The sequence below is a fragment of the Rutidosis leptorrhynchoides genome, chromosome 3 (genome assembly GCF_046630445.1).
Source record: "Rutidosis leptorrhynchoides isolate AG116_Rl617_1_P2 chromosome 3, CSIRO_AGI_Rlap_v1, whole genome shotgun sequence".
NCBI lineage: Eukaryota > Viridiplantae > Streptophyta > Magnoliopsida > Asterales > Asteraceae > Rutidosis > Rutidosis leptorrhynchoides.
In genome coordinates, this window is record NC_092335.1 from 22,048,001 (window position 1) to 22,065,270 (window position 17,270).

Consider the following 17,270-nt stretch of genomic DNA (forward strand, 5'->3'; position numbering starts at 1 on the left):
TGTGAAGAGAACGAGTCTAGGAACGCAGCTCTTTTAATATATTGATTTGAAATGTTGAAAATGGGAAGTCTGAGGAATAGAGGTGCCTAATGAATTCTCTATAGACGTCTAACCTTCTGCCAGGATTTAACAAATGTCTAATAAACGGAGCTTTTATTTTATCAGGGTTTCGTATGTCTTTGGGATTAAATTCGAACAAGTCTGGATAATTGAAAATAGTTGGATATTATTCCCGTATCTCATCTTCCATAATCAGGAGTTCGTTAAGACTGAGCCTCCCTTTTGGATCGTGAAGAGGGTCAAATCTTGATTCATTTGAGTAAAACTTATCCAAAAGCAGTGAAATCTCTAAGTCAGATGAAATTATCTGGCTTCTTGGACTACAAGGATCAAGAACTAAGTCTTGATGAGATTCATCAGGGTTTAGATTTGTTTTAGGTTTAAAAAGAAAAACTTCTCCAGTTTCCAAAGTTGTGGGAGAGCAACTGCCATTCGCACTTTCTTCGTAGTCGGTTAAGTTTGAACTGGTAACTACAGAAATTAAAACCATAATTAATATTTTGCTTTTATAATTTGAAAAGGGTTTTCTATAATGGCGACTTTAAGTCCTATACCGACAAACTCTCTGCTTGTTAAGCATGTGTGTTTCATGTCAATTTATCTTTAAAACCAGTGGCCAGGCAGACAACGGAGAGGCAGGATCCTTTTGGTTCCAATATAATTGGAGACTGTTCGGAAAATCCAATAACCAAGTCCGTGTATAATTGTCTTTCTTAGACACCACTTAAGAATCTAAGATATCTTGATAGAATCAACGATTACCTTAACAGACAGAAAATAAGTCCCCGACAGCGGTGCCAAAAACCTACTCCTCCCATGATATGGCCAAAATGGACGGTTTTATTTGTGCGGTGTCATTAGGCCGCAACACGTCAGAATCAACTACCACGAGGATGAGTAATGGTTTTATTATTTATATTTAGCTGGAGTTCCTAGCTATAACTCACCTACTTGTCTTCCTTTTAACGAGTAAGTGGTAAATATAACTCAGGTACGTATTTTAATGTGGGATAAAAGTGCCTATATAGTTAACCCTAGTGACAAGAGGTGATAGATTAAGATTAACTAAATAGAATAGTGATTTGGCTATAAAAGTAAAGACAGATAGGTATGAAGAATAGAATCCTGAAGGGGAATTATTGCAAGAGTTTAACTTCCTAGGATAAACACTAAACCTCAATCAACTAGGCTGTGAACCTAATTGATTTGTCACTAAGAGTTTAGGCCTTGAAGATTCAAGCTAAGACAGGTATCCCTACTCCCAACGTTAACCTGAAAGGTTTAAACGACCTTATGGATAGAATCCTAGGTACATGAACAAAGTGGTCTACCCAATAAAGGAAAGTCTCAGCTTTTCTTAATCCTAGTTGGTCTAACCAAATCAATATCCTACCACTTAATCACTATACTATGCATTAACATTAACAGATGTGCAATCTTAGGTATTCTAAGGTACTGCTAATTGGGATAGAAGTCTCTCCTTTTGCGATCACTTATCCAACCCCGGATCATCTTACAATATCTCAAGAACATTGCTTCTGACGCGAATCATGCTTTTGAGTAAGCTAGTGTTCACTGAACTCTCTATTGCTAACTCTAATTACAACCTAAATGGGCAGCTCTTCTATGACGAACAAATGGTTATTCGTACGTAGGTACTATATCCCTATTGTGACGTTAAGCACACATAACTACTTACCTTGTATCCTAGGGTTGATCAGGTCCTAATACTAGGTTATAGCCACGTGAATAAGCGAAAAGGGTGATCCGTAAATTAAACTTCTAAACCGTCAAGGTTTTAGCATAACAACATGATAAGTTTCAGATAAAATATTCAACACATGATAAACAATTGTAACAGATAGATAATCATGCAAAGTGAAAGCAACTCAAGATAATAACTTTATTAAATTAAGGAAAGCGTTCACCGTTTACAGACGAGATCTGAACCATTATAAGTGCTGACAACCTCTAGCCCGCTCCTATTACAATCTTCGGCGTTCGCCTCCTAGTACTTAATTTCCCGCTCGGAGGTGAGAAGGCCTTGAAAGCTCTAGTGGGAGAAAGTGTATTGTAGTGAGAGAGTGAAGAGAGATGTGTGAAAATTGGATGACAAAAAGCCCTTTAAATAGACTAGGAAATTTCCAAAATACGGCCGGCAGGCCGTATGGCTAGCAGCCCGTTTCTTGGGGGCGTTTGCTGGGCCGTATGGCAGGCCGTACCCCATACTGGCAGGCCGTATGGAGGCCCGTATCTGGTGCTGGTCAGGCTTTGATTCACTTGATCGTAACTTGATTTCTTGTCTTTCACCGTTTTCGCTCTAGAATCTTTGTTTTAGCTTCGTTTCTCTTGATTCTTTTTGCATCGTCTTTGTAATTACTTTACCTACAAATTTAACCGAAAAAATGATTATTTTGCCGACAAGCTTTGAACTTTATACTTTTGGGACTCAATATCGGGGGTAAAAACATGACTTTTTAGCCGATATCAGTACCACAACCGCCTCGCTCGATGATATAACCAACACAACGAAAATCCTACGCGATATAAACACATACAAGAAAATAGCATCACAACACAAGCCAAAAATCCTAGTTAGTCCACCTACAAACAAGGCACTAACTATAACCCATTCCGACCCGTTCACCTACAAATCCCGCAACAAATAAGCACACACAAAAGTCTAAGTCTAGGCACCTATCTCAAGTCGCCTAAATCCCTTAGACCATGTTCTGATACCACTTGTAACGACCCAACCCGTTATCCAACCAAAAATATGCCTAAATAAAAATTTTGTAACATAGTTCATCTGGACAGAGTCCAGTTGTGAAGACCAGGACGGCGTCCAAGTCTTTTGGACGGCGTCCAAATGTACTAAAAGTTCCTGACCAGTTTGTCAAAGTTACGCGGGCGAAAAACCCGCTTCCCGACACTTTTAAACCAAAACACTTTCACAATATGTTATAATAATTAAAACTAAGAGTTTTCCACAATAAAACCGAGTTTTACGACACCGGGCCTACATCGGCCGTATTACGACTTTCATACAAAATTACTAGTTTTCGACCATATAAGTTTAACACAAAAACGAAGACCGAGCATGGTGATTGGGGATACGCTACCCAATCCTAATCAAATCCAAAAACACGTCTTCTAAGCAACTACGCAAGTCCACTAGTCCCCACGTTTACCCGAGCCACCGCATCCATGCAAATCTATAAAAATGTAAACAACGAGAGGTAAGCTAATGCTTAGTGAGTGAGAATATACTACATACATATACATGCATAAAATGGAAACGCCACATAAGTAATCAAATAACGCATACCGGAGCATCCAAGCATAAAGGCAAGCTAAGCTAAGCATACCATACAATCACTAAGCATCAAGCTAATAATAACAACAAGTATAAGTTCACCAACGACGATGAGAACAACGCCAATAAGCTACATCCAGAGGGTTAGCTACAACACAACAATACGACAATATATGAGCAATATACAAACATCCAAGGTTAACCCCTTAACCCAATACCGGAACCGACTACCAATTACCCACATGAAGATTGGCCGAACTACAAGAGCCTTAGTAAATCCGCATCCACACGAGATTACTATCTTCAATACCACAACAACATCGAGGTTGGCCGAACTACACGAGCCTTAGTGAATCCGCAACCACACGAGATCACTACCTCAATAATATGACCGAACTACACGAGTCATCGTCAATCCGAACTACACGAGACTCACTTTCTCAATAAGATGACCGAAACTACACGCGTTATCGTGAATCCGCATCCACACGTGATCCACTTCTCCAATCACAACTCAATACCAACCCTTCGCCATTGGGGTTGTATAATCCACATCACAAGCATATGTGATATCGTACACACAAAGTGTGCACCTCGCCAAAGGTGGTCAACCAAAACGCATAACCGTGTCAATTGGACCTATACGCAAGTCCATCAAAATCCACCTATATGCGAAGTGAGCTCTATAACCAAGAACCACTTCACCCGACCCGCACCCATCCTACACATACATATGCACATAGGATATTAACACTCACCTTGTCGCCTTGATGAATGCAACCGAATAATCTGCAATGCGCTAATGAAAAGTACCTATTCCATTATCACAAATACAACAACACAATTAGGGTGGATTTACAAACCAACCCAATTGACACTTAGTGCAATTTTGACCCAATTGCACTTCCAAGCACAAACCGTGTACAAACTAACCAATAATTACTAACACAAGTGAAAATGGTCCTAACACACCAATTAAACCCGAACACAAGCGTTAAACACGTGTCATACCCGATTTGACACCAAAACCTTAATTTTGACCCATTTCAAAATTAGTTAACCAAACACACCCAAAAGTGTTCCAACACTTTCATAATCACTAAACCTAGTGAATAAACTCAAGATCAAAGCCTAATCAAGGCCAAATCGTCAACCAACCCAAAACCCGCCAAGTGACAAGAATAACTAGTCACCATAAACCCATTTCATCATCTAAGAGGGTTTCACAACAAATCAAGCTCAAACTCTAACTTGAATATCAAATCTAACAAATGAAATTCGGAGTTTGAACTTACCAATACTACCACAACGTAGCCGTGAACGAGATGAACGACTTTAAAACCCGAGCTTTGGTGAGAATCTGACTCCTTCTTCTCCAAATCAAGCTCTCTCTTACTAAAAGTGAGTTTCTCTCACTAGGGTTTGAAGAGAGTGTTTGTGTGGGTGAAATGTGATCCACAATGATCAATGGATCAGCTTTGAAGGCTCCAAACCGACACCCAAGTGAATTTACCAAAATACCCCTTTTTAAAACTAAATAAAACAGCTGGCCCGTCAGACACTTTGGACGGCGTCCCAAAATCTGGACGGCGTCCCACTCTTCACTACTGGATGGCGTTCCCCAAATCTGGACGGTGTCCCAATCAACTGAAAGAGGCTAAAACAGAAACAGGGTCTTACAGTGCTCAAACCTGAGATCGCAGACGTGGTATGTTTACAGCCTTTCTGGACTTACACAGATATATATCAACTTGCATTAAAGGTAGAAAAACAATTAAATAGAGGGAAGGCAAAACAGCCCTTTGTACGCAGCCCGGTGACCCCAGAAACTTCTTCTATACCTGATGACAAAGAGAAAGGTGATGCCCAACCTCAAACTGCACAATAATAGAGGGCTCCAAAGTGTTTTAAGTGCCTGGGTTTCAGACACTATGCTCGTAAATGCCCAAATAAGCGTGTAATTACAGCATGGGATGAAGGAGACGAACCCCGTTATGATGTTGAAGATACGCGAGATCAAGATACACCAACGGGTATCCCTGTTCAGGAAGAAATCGTATATCCTGATAAAGGGGAATCCCTCTTCATCCATCGATCACTTTCTATTGATAATCCAGTAGACGAATCCACGTGGTTGACACCAACGGATGGTCCTCGTGATGGTATGGAACACGCTGAAAAAGTAACAGCCATACATAAGCAGGTTACTAATAATCATATGATTGTTTATAAGCGTCTGGACGACACGCGTAGGAAGCGGGTCGTATTCAAAGAATGCGATCTCGTTTGCATTCATATGAGGAAAGAAAGATTTCTCGGGGGTCGGTGTGGCAAGATTAATCCATGTGCGGATGGTCCGTTTCGAGTTCTTCAAATGATTAATCATCATTCCTACAAAATTAAGCTCCCTGGACATTCCAACATTTCAGCAACTTTCAATATTGCAGATCTCTCGCCTTATCTAGGAGATGCCGATGACAATTTGGACTCGAGGTCGAGTCTTTTCGAAGGGAGAGGGGATGATGCAGATACGGATGTTGGTACAAGCGGACTTGTAAAGAGTGGGCTTCATGAATATGTGGCCCATGACATTAGTGGCCCAACAGTTAATCGTGATCCAGGATAAAACAATCAGTAGAGTTGGAACTTGGAAGAGAATAATAAGGAATTATTTTTCAAACTTATCTTTTATTGTTTTCTAGTTTATCTTTTATTGTTTTCAAGTTTATCTCAAATTTGAATTCCTAGTTTTCAGCTAGTTGTAGGGATGGCAAAAAAAGCCCGAACCCGACGGGAAAAACCGAAACCCGACATAATTGGGCCGGGTCTGGTCCGGGTGTACGGGTCTCGGGCCGGGTATGGGATAGATTTTCAAAAAATATTCGAGTTCGGGTTCGGGTCTGGGTTTAAATAAAGACCCGTTTACCCGGCCGTATACCCGCATAATAATAATAATAATAATAATAATAATAATAATAATAATAATAATAATAATAATAATAATAATAATAATAATAATAATAACAATAATAATTAAAAATGAATAATAACAAAAATTAAATTAAAAAATTTGTTGATTACAAGGTCAATATGAATTTATATATGTATTTATTATCTATTAACTTCACATTTTTATCTGCATTCAAATCAAGAATTTGATTTATAAAAATATATAAAAATTGATAGTGATAATAATTGGAAATAGGAAATAATATATACTGTACAAATATACACATATAAATAAAGCATATAATTTACAGAGTTATAGATTGTATATGCTTTTGGTAATGTATTTATTTGCTAAAAAAAAAAGTAAACGGGTACCCGTTTTCCCGCGGGTAAACCCATTTACCCGCTAGTTAGTAAACCCGTTTACCCGTCGGGTATTTGGTCCGGGTTTGGGACTAGTTTTCCTTATCGGGTCCGGGTCCGAGATTACTCAAACCCGGCCCAAACCCGGCCCAAACCCGGCCCGATGCCATCCCTAGCTAGTTGTTAGGCTATTTATATTCCTTGTTTTGCAGACTTTTAGTTCAGTTTTTGTTTTGGAGAAAAGCGCGATTAATAAATAAACTGAGAGGGGTTTGTGCACTTGTGTTATATAGTGTAGTTTATGCACTTGAGTTATATAGTGTAATATCACAGCCATCGATCCTTACATCAATTTATTAATATGTTTTATTTGCATGTTATATTTAGTTTATCAAGGAGATTGAGTAATTAGTTGGATGCTTGGGAATAAGTTGCATGTCACCACAAGTTTGGCTTTTATGAATCCCAAGCTAACTACGTTTGATTTTTTAGTTTGTACTCCAAGAAAGGTTGGCAGGTGAAATGTTTCATTTGTTCTATCAAAATCAGTGTAATTATTATTTTATGATATGATTAATCATGAATGAATGCTGTAGTAATTAATTAATAAATAAATAATATTAATAATTAATAATAAAAATAATAATTAGTTTTGGGAGGCGGTTCACCTGGTCGTGGATGGAAGCTTAAAAACCCGGGCTAAACCGACAAACTATAAATCAGGAGAACGTGCATTGCATAATTAATCGGATCGGATTATTTATTTAAACCAAGCAAACCGCCAAACCAATTGCCGGTTGATCCATCACTAACAACCACAAAAAAACAATCCGGATTATTCGAATGTCTTCCGACCCTTTCTCAACCCGATTAAAATCAAAGCAATCTTCATTTACAGAAACAATGTCTTGCTGCATACCAATATATTGTTTCCTAACACATGATCATTCAATTTAACTTTTTGTTAATTATTGCTTAACTCGTATCATTTTCTATATACTTAATTAAGATCAATATCACGATCGAGATATACATTTTGATTTCCTATAAGATTTAGGACAATTAAGCTAGCTACCCAAAGAGTAACGTTGGCACATACATTGGACTAGGCTGGTAGGGTTTATAAATTATATTAGAAGCATACTTAGATCTTACAGAAAAAAAATATCTAGCTAATCAAACAGTTGCGTAATTGGTTAATAATTTCTATAAGCGTTATCATATTATGGATATAAAAGCCTTTGAAGTCTTTTTTAATTAGGTAATTAAAATAATATCCTCACTTCTTGTATAATTATTACATTACAAATACATACTAGCACCTCTATTAGTGGCCTCACACTTCATAAAATCAATTGCGAGACTTTTTGTACCAAATCTTAATATATATAATCAATGCGATCACGTCATTATAATAACTAATCTCAAACTCTTTGTAACGAGGAATGGATCTAAAAAAAGAATGGATCTAAAAAAGCATATATGTGATGGTTTATATTCTTGTAATATATAATGACCTCATATTTTCACAACTATTCTTATGTTCAAATCTCAGTGATTACTAACAGCATATCTTATGGTTGTCCAAAAAGGGTCAAAGATGATCACAATAACTTACTTAATTAAATCACAAGCATTGGAGTAAAAATAATAGTTTTCATTGGTAGCATGAGTAAAAAAAAAAAAAAAAATTCATTGGTAACACGAACAAAAAGTAACTATATCTGTTGATGATTAACTTAATTGTTACCTCACAGCAGACTAAAGTCGGGATGCTTAATAATTAGATTTAATTAAAAATTATCGCATATTTATATGGACCATTTAATTATTTTGTATACTAGTAGTAGTATAATAATATAATATATAAATATAAATTCTAAATATGTAATCACAAGATTATAATAATATAAATATAAGAATAAGATAAGATTTAAATTAAGAAAAAGGTTAAGGGGCAAATACGAAAGAAAATAAGGGTAAGCGTGCGGACACGACATTACACAAAAGGTCGCACGTTATAAAACGGCCGATGGTCGGTTAATTGGTTCTTCCATTCAATTAAATTAAAATCATCCTCCCTTTAAATTATCATTCTCTTTGATTCCAAGACACTCATTTCTCACTTCATTTTCATTCCATTCCATTTCTCTCTAAACTTAACAAAATGAGAACTTTATGTCCAAATTTAGACAATGAAGATGCTCTTGAAACCGTACTCGAAGTACCCATACCTGAAGAAACCTATGATCATGACGACATCAAGGTTACTCATAACACAACCTCTTGGCAAACCATCAAGTCTTGGATCAAACATCATTCAACCGATCACAAGCGTCACGTTTTGGACTTCGGTGGACGAAACGCTGAAATTCAGCTCTTGCTAGGCGTCGTTGGAGCTCCACTTGTCCCTCTTCCGATCACTTCGGGTCATCAAACTATAACTAAACCAACTATCCAAGACCACCCTATTGTAAGTCCATTTATGTGAATACTTCAATTTATGAAATCTTTAATGGTATCAGTTTGTCAAATTATTAAAGGGTTGTGTCCTGTTTTGTGTCCCTGTAGTCTGTACCATAATCACAAGTTAAACTGCTTTAGCATGAATTTTAAGTACATAATAAAAAAAATGTTCCTTTTCTAGATATTCAAATTATTGCTATATAAGTTGCATACATGGAAAGTTGATTTTTATGTATTGATGACTAAATTGGCATATTTTCGTTGAAATTATGAACACTCTTTGTTTGTGTGTAATTACTACTGAGTGTTTTATATGGATCTTAATGAAGGATTAATTGAACTTGACTTATGTAGGAATCTTCAATGGCTAAATACATTGTGCAACAATATATAGCAGCATCCGGTGGAGAAAAGGCTTTGAATAGACTAGATAGTATGTACGCAATAGGCAAGGTTAAGATGGTGGCGACTGACTACATTGATGGAGATGAAATAGCCATGAGCTGCGGTGGTGGTAAGCCGATGAAGGTCAAGAGTGTGAAAAACACTGGTGGAGAACTGGGCGGGTTCGTGTTATGGCAAAAAAGACCCGACCTTTGGTCTTTAGAATTAGTTGTTTCGGGTTTTAAGATGAGTGCTGGTAGTGATGGGAAGGTGGCGTGGAGACAGACACCGTGGCATCATTCTCATGCGTCTCGTGGTCCACCTAGACCTCTTCGTCGTTCGTTGCAGGTATGAACTCATTAGTCAACTTTGTTTGGTTTTGGTTTGACTTTTAAGTAAAGAAAAATGCAAGTTTGGGGTACAAAAGTCGTTTAGACTAATTTTTTCAAAAGTGGGTCCTGTTAGCTCTTTTTATTAGCCAAGCATAAACTTGAGTGGTTCACGTCTTGGATACTAATTGTTTAATTTTCTGGTGTAATGAAAGTCATATTGTGCTAAAAAGTCAAATCTTAATTTCTTTTTCCCAGGGACTTGATCCAAAGTCAACAGCTAATTTGTTCACAAATTCAATCTGTATTGGGGAAAAGACTATTAACGGAGAAGACTGCTTTGTGTTAAAGCTAGAAGCTGAGGTTTCAGCTTTAAAAGTAAGAAGTAGTAGCAATGTTGAAATAATGAAGCATACAATTTGGGGATACTTTAGTCAAAGAACTGGTCTTTTGTTCCAATTAAAAGACTCACATCTCATAAAAATAAGATCTAATGGAAGTGATAGTGTCTTTTGGGAGACAACAATGGAGTCATTAGTCCAAGACTACCGAACCATTGATGGGGTTAACATAGCACACGGTGGTCAAACATCTGTCTCACTATTTCGATTCGGTGAGGACTCCGAAAGCCATTCACACACGAAAATGGAGGAAGATTGGACTATTGAGGAAGTCGATTTTAATATAAATGGTCTTTCGATGGACTGTTTTTTACCACCAAGTGATTTAAAGAAAGATGAAGAACAACCAATAATTCGCACAAAAAGTGGTGACAAGGTTATCGGAAGTGCTAGGTTAGCCTCCAAGAGCCGAGGAAATTCTTCGCGGTTTGGTGCTCCCAAAATTGTCGCGGTCGATTCAAATGGCTTTGGTGACTTGTGACATGTTTGTCTAGAAATTTCAAGTATTGTACATATTTTGTTGTACAAGTTGTATAATATATATATAGACAGTGTATCGTTTGAGCTTTGTATATTATGCTCTTAGACGATCTTAGTAGGAATTGTGACGTAAATGTTACTTGAATACCATATTCATCATGTTACATCATCATATATTACTATTACAAGTACCATTATAATAATACTCAAAAAATGTAACTATGTTGAAAATATGATTAACCTATTAATTTTAGACATATTCTGTTTCAGGCTTTCAGCTCCTTTCCGGAGAAAAAAGCCCATTATATTTACTGGTTCTAAGTTTAGACCTTACAAACTCTGGTAGCCCAATGGGTTTATCAGAAAGCCCAATATATCAACGATGGAAAGACAGAATATTCTAGAAACCTCCTGCCTAATTGCCCAAATGATAATTCTAGAAATTTCAAGACACTACTTAAAATCCATTATATAAACCTACAAGAAACGCTAATTCACATCAAAAAAATTCAATATCCAATTAGCAATTTCTTGTTACGCTTTTCAGATTCCGCTTACGAACAACACAAAAAAAGATGTCGATCATCCCAAATTTTTTCGGTGGCCGTCGAACAAACGTCTTCGATCCGTTCTCCTTGGACGTTTGGGACCCATTCGAAGGGTTTCCGTTCAACAACAACGACGTCCGTTCGCTATCCAACCGAGTCCGATCATCTGAAGCGTCATCATTTGCGAACGCGAACATCGATTGGAAGGAAACTGCGGATGCACACGTGTTCAAGGCAGACGTACCAGGGTTGAAAAAGGAAGAAGTGAAAGTTGAGGTGGAAGATGATCGAGTGTTGCAGATCAGTGGAGAGAGGAACAAAGAGAGTAAGGAGAAAGGTGACACGTGGCACAGGGTTGAAAGGAGCAGTGGGAAGTTTATGAGGAGGTTTAGGTTGCCGGAGAATGCAAAGGTGGATCAAGTGAAAGCAGCGATGGAAAATGGTGTGTTGACTGTTACTGTCCCTAAAGCTGAAGTGAAAAAGGCTGATGTGAAATCTATTCAGATCTCTGGTTGAATTTGATTTTAAGTAATATCTTTTGATCTTTTGATGTTCTCGTTATGGCCAAGTCGATTAGATTAGTAGAATAACAGTAATCGGTTTGATCATGGTCTGTTGGTTAGGGTTTCGGAAAAGTAATCGTGTTTATATATGTGTGATGTTTCGTTGAATTTCTACTATTTTGTGGTATTTGTTGTTATGTGTAAAGGTTTTTGGTTAATTGCGTGTTCATTTACCTATCTGATTGTTAGATCTAGACTTGTTGAGAACTATAACAAACAAAGCTATACTGATTTGAAAAGTATTTCAAAGCAAGATCAAATAAAATACTCCTGTTACTCAGATTCCTAATCCTAATCTTAAATATTACCTTCTCTTTTCGCTTGAGAACTCATCGAAGACATATCCCACTTACATTATGCATTAAAAGATTTCTATGATGCTAGGGGATTTAAATTCATCTTCAACAAGAAGGATACAAAGTCTAAAGAATTCGACAGAAGGATGCAAAGTCTCTAAAGAAGTCGACGGTTGCGATGAGGAGTTTGTGGGTATTGGTGGTGTCCCAAAGAAGGATACGAAGTCTTTAAAGAAGAGACGGTCGAAGAAGTTTGTGTTGCGGGATGAAAATGACATAGTCGAGCGGATAACTGGATAAGATGAATAAGATGTAGTCTAGCCGGAATACAACATTGTTTTTTTGCGAGTTGATGAAGCGAGGTTTGATTCCCTCACGTCGGCCACACTTGGAAGCGGATCGCCCAATGTGCTGTCGGGTTAATTCTCACTCAGGAAAGAAAATCAGTATTAAGATTGATTGCAAGATGGTTGAGCCGATTACCCAAATCCGGAAGGGCAAAGCTGTGGTCGAACAACTCTAGTTGTTTGGTTGCGTGATTAGTTTAGTTAGGTGGTTGCTTTTGTAGTTTGTTGTTAGCTTGATGTGTTGTTTTAAGCTTCTGTTCTGTTTGCTATATCTCGTTTTTTCAGCGTTACATCGGATTTCTCTCTCCTCTGTCCTCACCACTTCCTCCTAAAACACTCACATAAAACACCATACTTCCTCAAATTTTTATTTTTATTATTATTATTATTATTATTATTATTATTATTATTAATTATTATTAACCCAATATACTAATAGTCACCAAATTTTGTGTAGTTTCAATTATTTTGAAATGTAGTTTTTAGTTTGTGTTCACACTATATTCGGTCCCTTATCTTTGTCTTACTTTACACAATGACCCCTCAAACTCACATTTTTTTAGGGGTAAAAAGTGTAAATATACAATTTTATTAAAATAAAAAAAATTAATTTCACCCGAATTTTTAGCGGGCTCTATCTTCTCGCTCGGTGCGAGTTAAATTTTTTCGAGCCCACCATTCAACTCAAAAAATTTTTACGAACACAACGGGACTAACTATATTCGAAACGGGCATTTCAAAAAAAAAAAACGCTCAATACCTCGGATTATATTCAATACATATACACATCTATAATACGCTCCGTTAACTTTGAATACGCAACCCAAAGACCCCCGCGGCATCGCGCGGGCTCCTTTTTCTAGTTATTATTATTTTCGTTATTATTATTATTATATATTACTGCTATTATTAATTATATTTAATTTATCAATTATTAAGTTAAATAAAAATTTAATAAATAATTAAAACTTGATTTGTGGTCCGCGATTTGCGGCGGATTAGTGTCATTTTAACGCTAACATATCGTTAGTTTTCAGCTTGAAAGTCATCAAAATGTTGTTCACTCTTTTCAGACCATTTACGCAATGGCTGGCAACTGTTATGGTAATATTCTACTATATAAATGAAAAATACGTAAATAAATGGATATATGTTATAGTCTGGGTTGCAATGCTCAATTTAACAACAAAACGAATCAAAACAAATTAAGATTTGAGGCTTCTAAACAAATTAGCAAAATCTTATGGTCCATATAATTTTAGTAGGTTTTTTAAAAGATAAAAAATTAAATAATATACAGTATATTGAAAAAGGTGATGAAAAATAAAAATATAATTTTTTTACCTATATTTTTTAGGCTTCTATTTGTTGCTAGAAAACTCGTTATATAAACACCTACGATAGATTGTTTTAGAAAATTAGAATTAGATTTTTATGTATTTGCAAAAACAAAAAAAAAATAAAAAAAAATAAAAAAAAAAATTGCTACAGTGCTACAGTAAAATGCAAAAGAAAGAATTGCTACAGTAGTGCTACAGTATAACAGTGAATTTGGGGGTACGTGGCGGTTTCTCATTGAATGTCATTTACAACAATTAGTATATAGTATAATATAATAAATAAGCTACTAGAAATCACTTCTTTAAGTTCAAATATAAAAAAAGGGGAGTGATATATACACAACCTATTTTTGTTATGTACACAACCATCATGCATTACAGTGTGTTACAGTACAATATTGTAAAGCTAAATGGTTGTGTACATAACAAAAAAATAGATTGTGTACATATCATCACTCATAAAAAAAATAAAGAGGAATGCAGTCAACGTGTCCACCACCATCACCACTTCTTCCCTTCTTCTTTCCGTCGTACCTCCATTTTTATAACTTTATTTCGACTTTAATCAACCATCAAAGCAAGAAAAATAATAAAATTTAAAGTAGAAAAGAATGAAAAAAGGGAAAGAGAAGGAAAAATAACAAACAAAACTGTAGCGCGAGTGTCATCGATTATGCTTAGGGATGAAAAGTTGGAGGGCGATGGTGTGCAGGGCGGCCGACACCCTCGAATGACAAACTTGATGACACTCCCCAGCACTTGCCACTGGGAGTGATCTTAGGTGTATGCATTCAGTGGTGGCACGGGACACCAGTAAAATACGCGATGTAGATGAATTTTTTTTTTTTAACTAGTGACATTAGTGGATAATGTATATTTTTAGTGATACTATTGACATAAGCTATCTAGTAGAAATTTTTTTTTACGTTTTAACGAGTTATAACAGTGATTATCATTTCTGGGTTAAGATGTACAGGGATTTTAGTCTGTGAATCTTGATGGATTTAGTGTCCATTATGTCCTATATATTGTATTAGTGCATTTACCAAATCAATCATTGAAATATATCAATCCTCACACATTAACATGCATTAACATCACATTCATCTACTTTTCACTTTTGTAGAGCGTTTATCTTGACATGTGTGCGTGGAATGGGAGACACACCCACGTTATTCGTGGTCTAAATTTACTTTACTAAATTACGGCTAGTTGGGGTACATACTGCCCTTATCTTGTCCCAGCCAAACCTGCTACATGTACAAATATTTGCTCAGAAATAACTACTGATCCATAGACCATACCATACCATACCAGTTATTTGGCACTGTTTTGTGAAGTAAATAAGTAAAATTAGTTGAACCCTCGCTTCGCGCCGGGGGTTCGATTTTCAATGTATTTTATTGCGTTTAGTTTGTAAAATTATTTCGTGACTAAAGAATGATGTCGTTGAAGCGCAACTCGAGTCGAACTAAAAGGTATAACCCGTGAAAGATTTAAATGTTATTTTAAATTAACAATATATATTCATCTCCACGTTTAGCTATGTAATTATCGACTTTTAAAAATTTAACGCAAAATCAACGTGTTTGAAAAGTACCTCAATTTTTTTAGCGTTTTTTAAAAAGCGTCCGTTTTGCGTATAGTTAGTGACATTGTGTTCTTAAAATTATTTCAAGTTTAACGATGGTGTCGGAAAAATTTAACTCGTTGCGAGCGAGAAGATATGACCCGTTAAATATTTGGGTAAAGTTTAAGATTTTTTTATGAAAATGGTTATTTGACACTTTACCTCCATGTTTGGGGTCGATTTGAATATTTGAAAAAAGTGTGAGGGCTTTGTTGATGTAGTGAAATTATAAATATATTCAATATAAAGTATGTTTTTACTATTCACTTCAATATTTAATTAAGAAAGGGTATTTTGGTCTTTTACCTCCTTAGATATTTGTTGGTTGTTTCTCTGATTCTCTACAAGATTCTGGAGTCTGGACCGATCTATTATCTTGCCCCAGCCATTATATATAAATTTGCAGGTTTAATATTTACTTTGGTGCTGTTATAAACAAAAGTAAGCAATGGTCCTGTGGTTGGCCAATTGGTATAACTGACTAATGCTCCAGGGCTTATCACTTTTTTTTTTTAGTTCTTACTTCTTGTTATAATTTAATAATTTATATCTACTTATAATGGCATATATCCTACTAATATGAAAGAAGAAAGAAGAGTAGATTCTTATTCAAGAATGATGTGTATATCCTTACAATTGAGTGAGTATTTATAATACTAAAAGTTAACTGTACATTATTCGTCTTCACAATCAATTATAGAGTAGGTGAAATAGTAACCAATAATTCATAATTTTACTGTGCAAGATTATCAATCATCTCTATTCATCTGCATGCGTACAAAATGAGAATCCATTCATATCGTAACACTCTCCCTTGGATGATAATTTTGTTTCGTTAGAGATCAACTAGTACTGTCTCGTTAAAAACCTTACTAAAGAAAAACCCAGTGGGATAAAAACTTTAGCCAAGGGAAAAAGAGTGTAGCATAGAGTTGACTCCTCCTCAAGTAGACATCGCTGAGTCGTCACATCTTTTGTGAAAGGACCCGTCCTAATCCATCCGGGCAAAGTCCATATCGATTACAAACGATTCACAATAGTTGGTTACATCGCGAGGTACTTGACCTCTATATGATATATTTTACAAACATTGCATTCGTTTTTAAAAGACAAAATTGCTTTATATCGAAAACTGATGACATGCAAATTATTTCATAATATATTTAACTATAATTGACTAAATAAATATCTTGATGAACCCGACGACTCGAATGCAACGTCTTTTGAAATATGTCATGAATGACTTCAAGTAATATCTTTTAAATGAGCAATTGTACAGCGGAAGACTTCTTTCTTACCTGAGAATAAACATGCTTTCAAGTGTCAACCAAAAGGTTGGTGAGTTCATTAGTTTAACATAAATAATCATTTCATAATTTTAATAGACCACAAGATTTCATTTCTCATGAATATACGTTCCATGCATAGAGACAAAATATCATTCATATGGATTGAACACCTGGTAACCAACCTTAAATATGCATATAGAATATCCCCATCATTCCGGGATCCTCCATCGGACATGATATAAATTTCAAAGTACTAAAGCATCCGGTACTTTGGATGGGGCTTGTTGGGCCCGATAGATCTATCTTTAGAATTCGCGTCAATTAGGGTGTCTGTTCCCTAATTCTTAGATTACCAGACTTAATAAAAAGGGGCATATTCGGTTTAATAATCCAACCATAGAATGTAGTTTTAAGTACTTGTGTCTATTTCGTAAAACGGTTATAAAAGCAACGCATGTATTCTCAGTCTCAAAATATATATTGCGAAAACATTTAAAAAGGGATTAATG

At 36.0% G+C, this 17,270-nt stretch overlaps 2 protein-coding genes across 2 annotated transcripts; both read left to right on the forward strand.

The window, feature by feature from the left end:
* The first annotated feature begins 8,786 nt into the window (after positions 1–8,786).
* On the forward strand, positions 8,787–10,862 carry LOC139895830 (uncharacterized). Its single transcript, XM_071878382.1, has 3 exons — positions 8,787–9,161; positions 9,509–9,886; positions 10,126–10,862. The coding sequence occupies exons 1-3, from the start codon at positions 8,856–8,858 to the stop codon at positions 10,747–10,749; spliced, it is 1,308 nt and encodes a 435-aa protein (XP_071734483.1). The 5' UTR covers positions 8,787–8,855; the 3' UTR covers positions 10,750–10,862.
* Positions 10,863–11,256: 394 nt separating this feature from the next.
* Positions 11,257–11,946, forward strand: LOC139895831 (18.5 kDa class I heat shock protein-like). Its single transcript, XM_071878383.1, has one exon. The coding sequence runs from the start codon at positions 11,324–11,326 to the stop codon at positions 11,810–11,812; it is 489 nt and encodes a 162-aa protein (XP_071734484.1). The 5' UTR covers positions 11,257–11,323; the 3' UTR covers positions 11,813–11,946.
* Positions 11,947–17,270: the final 5,324 nt, after the last annotated feature.

Coding starts and splice junctions, on each gene's coding strand:
- LOC139895830 (XM_071878382.1), top strand. CDS start 8,856: ATGAGAACTTTATGTCCAAATTTAGACAATGAAGATGCTCTTGAAACC. Junction 9,162..9,508: donor CTATCCAAGACCACCCTATT/GTAAGTCCATTT, acceptor TGACTTATGTAG/GAATCTTCAATGGCTAAATA. Junction 9,887..10,125: donor CTCTTCGTCGTTCGTTGCAG/GTATGAACTCAT, acceptor TCTTTTTCCCAG/GGACTTGATCCAAAGTCAAC.
- LOC139895831 (XM_071878383.1), top strand. CDS start 11,324: ATGTCGATCATCCCAAATTTTTTCGGTGGCCGTCGAACAAACGTCTTC.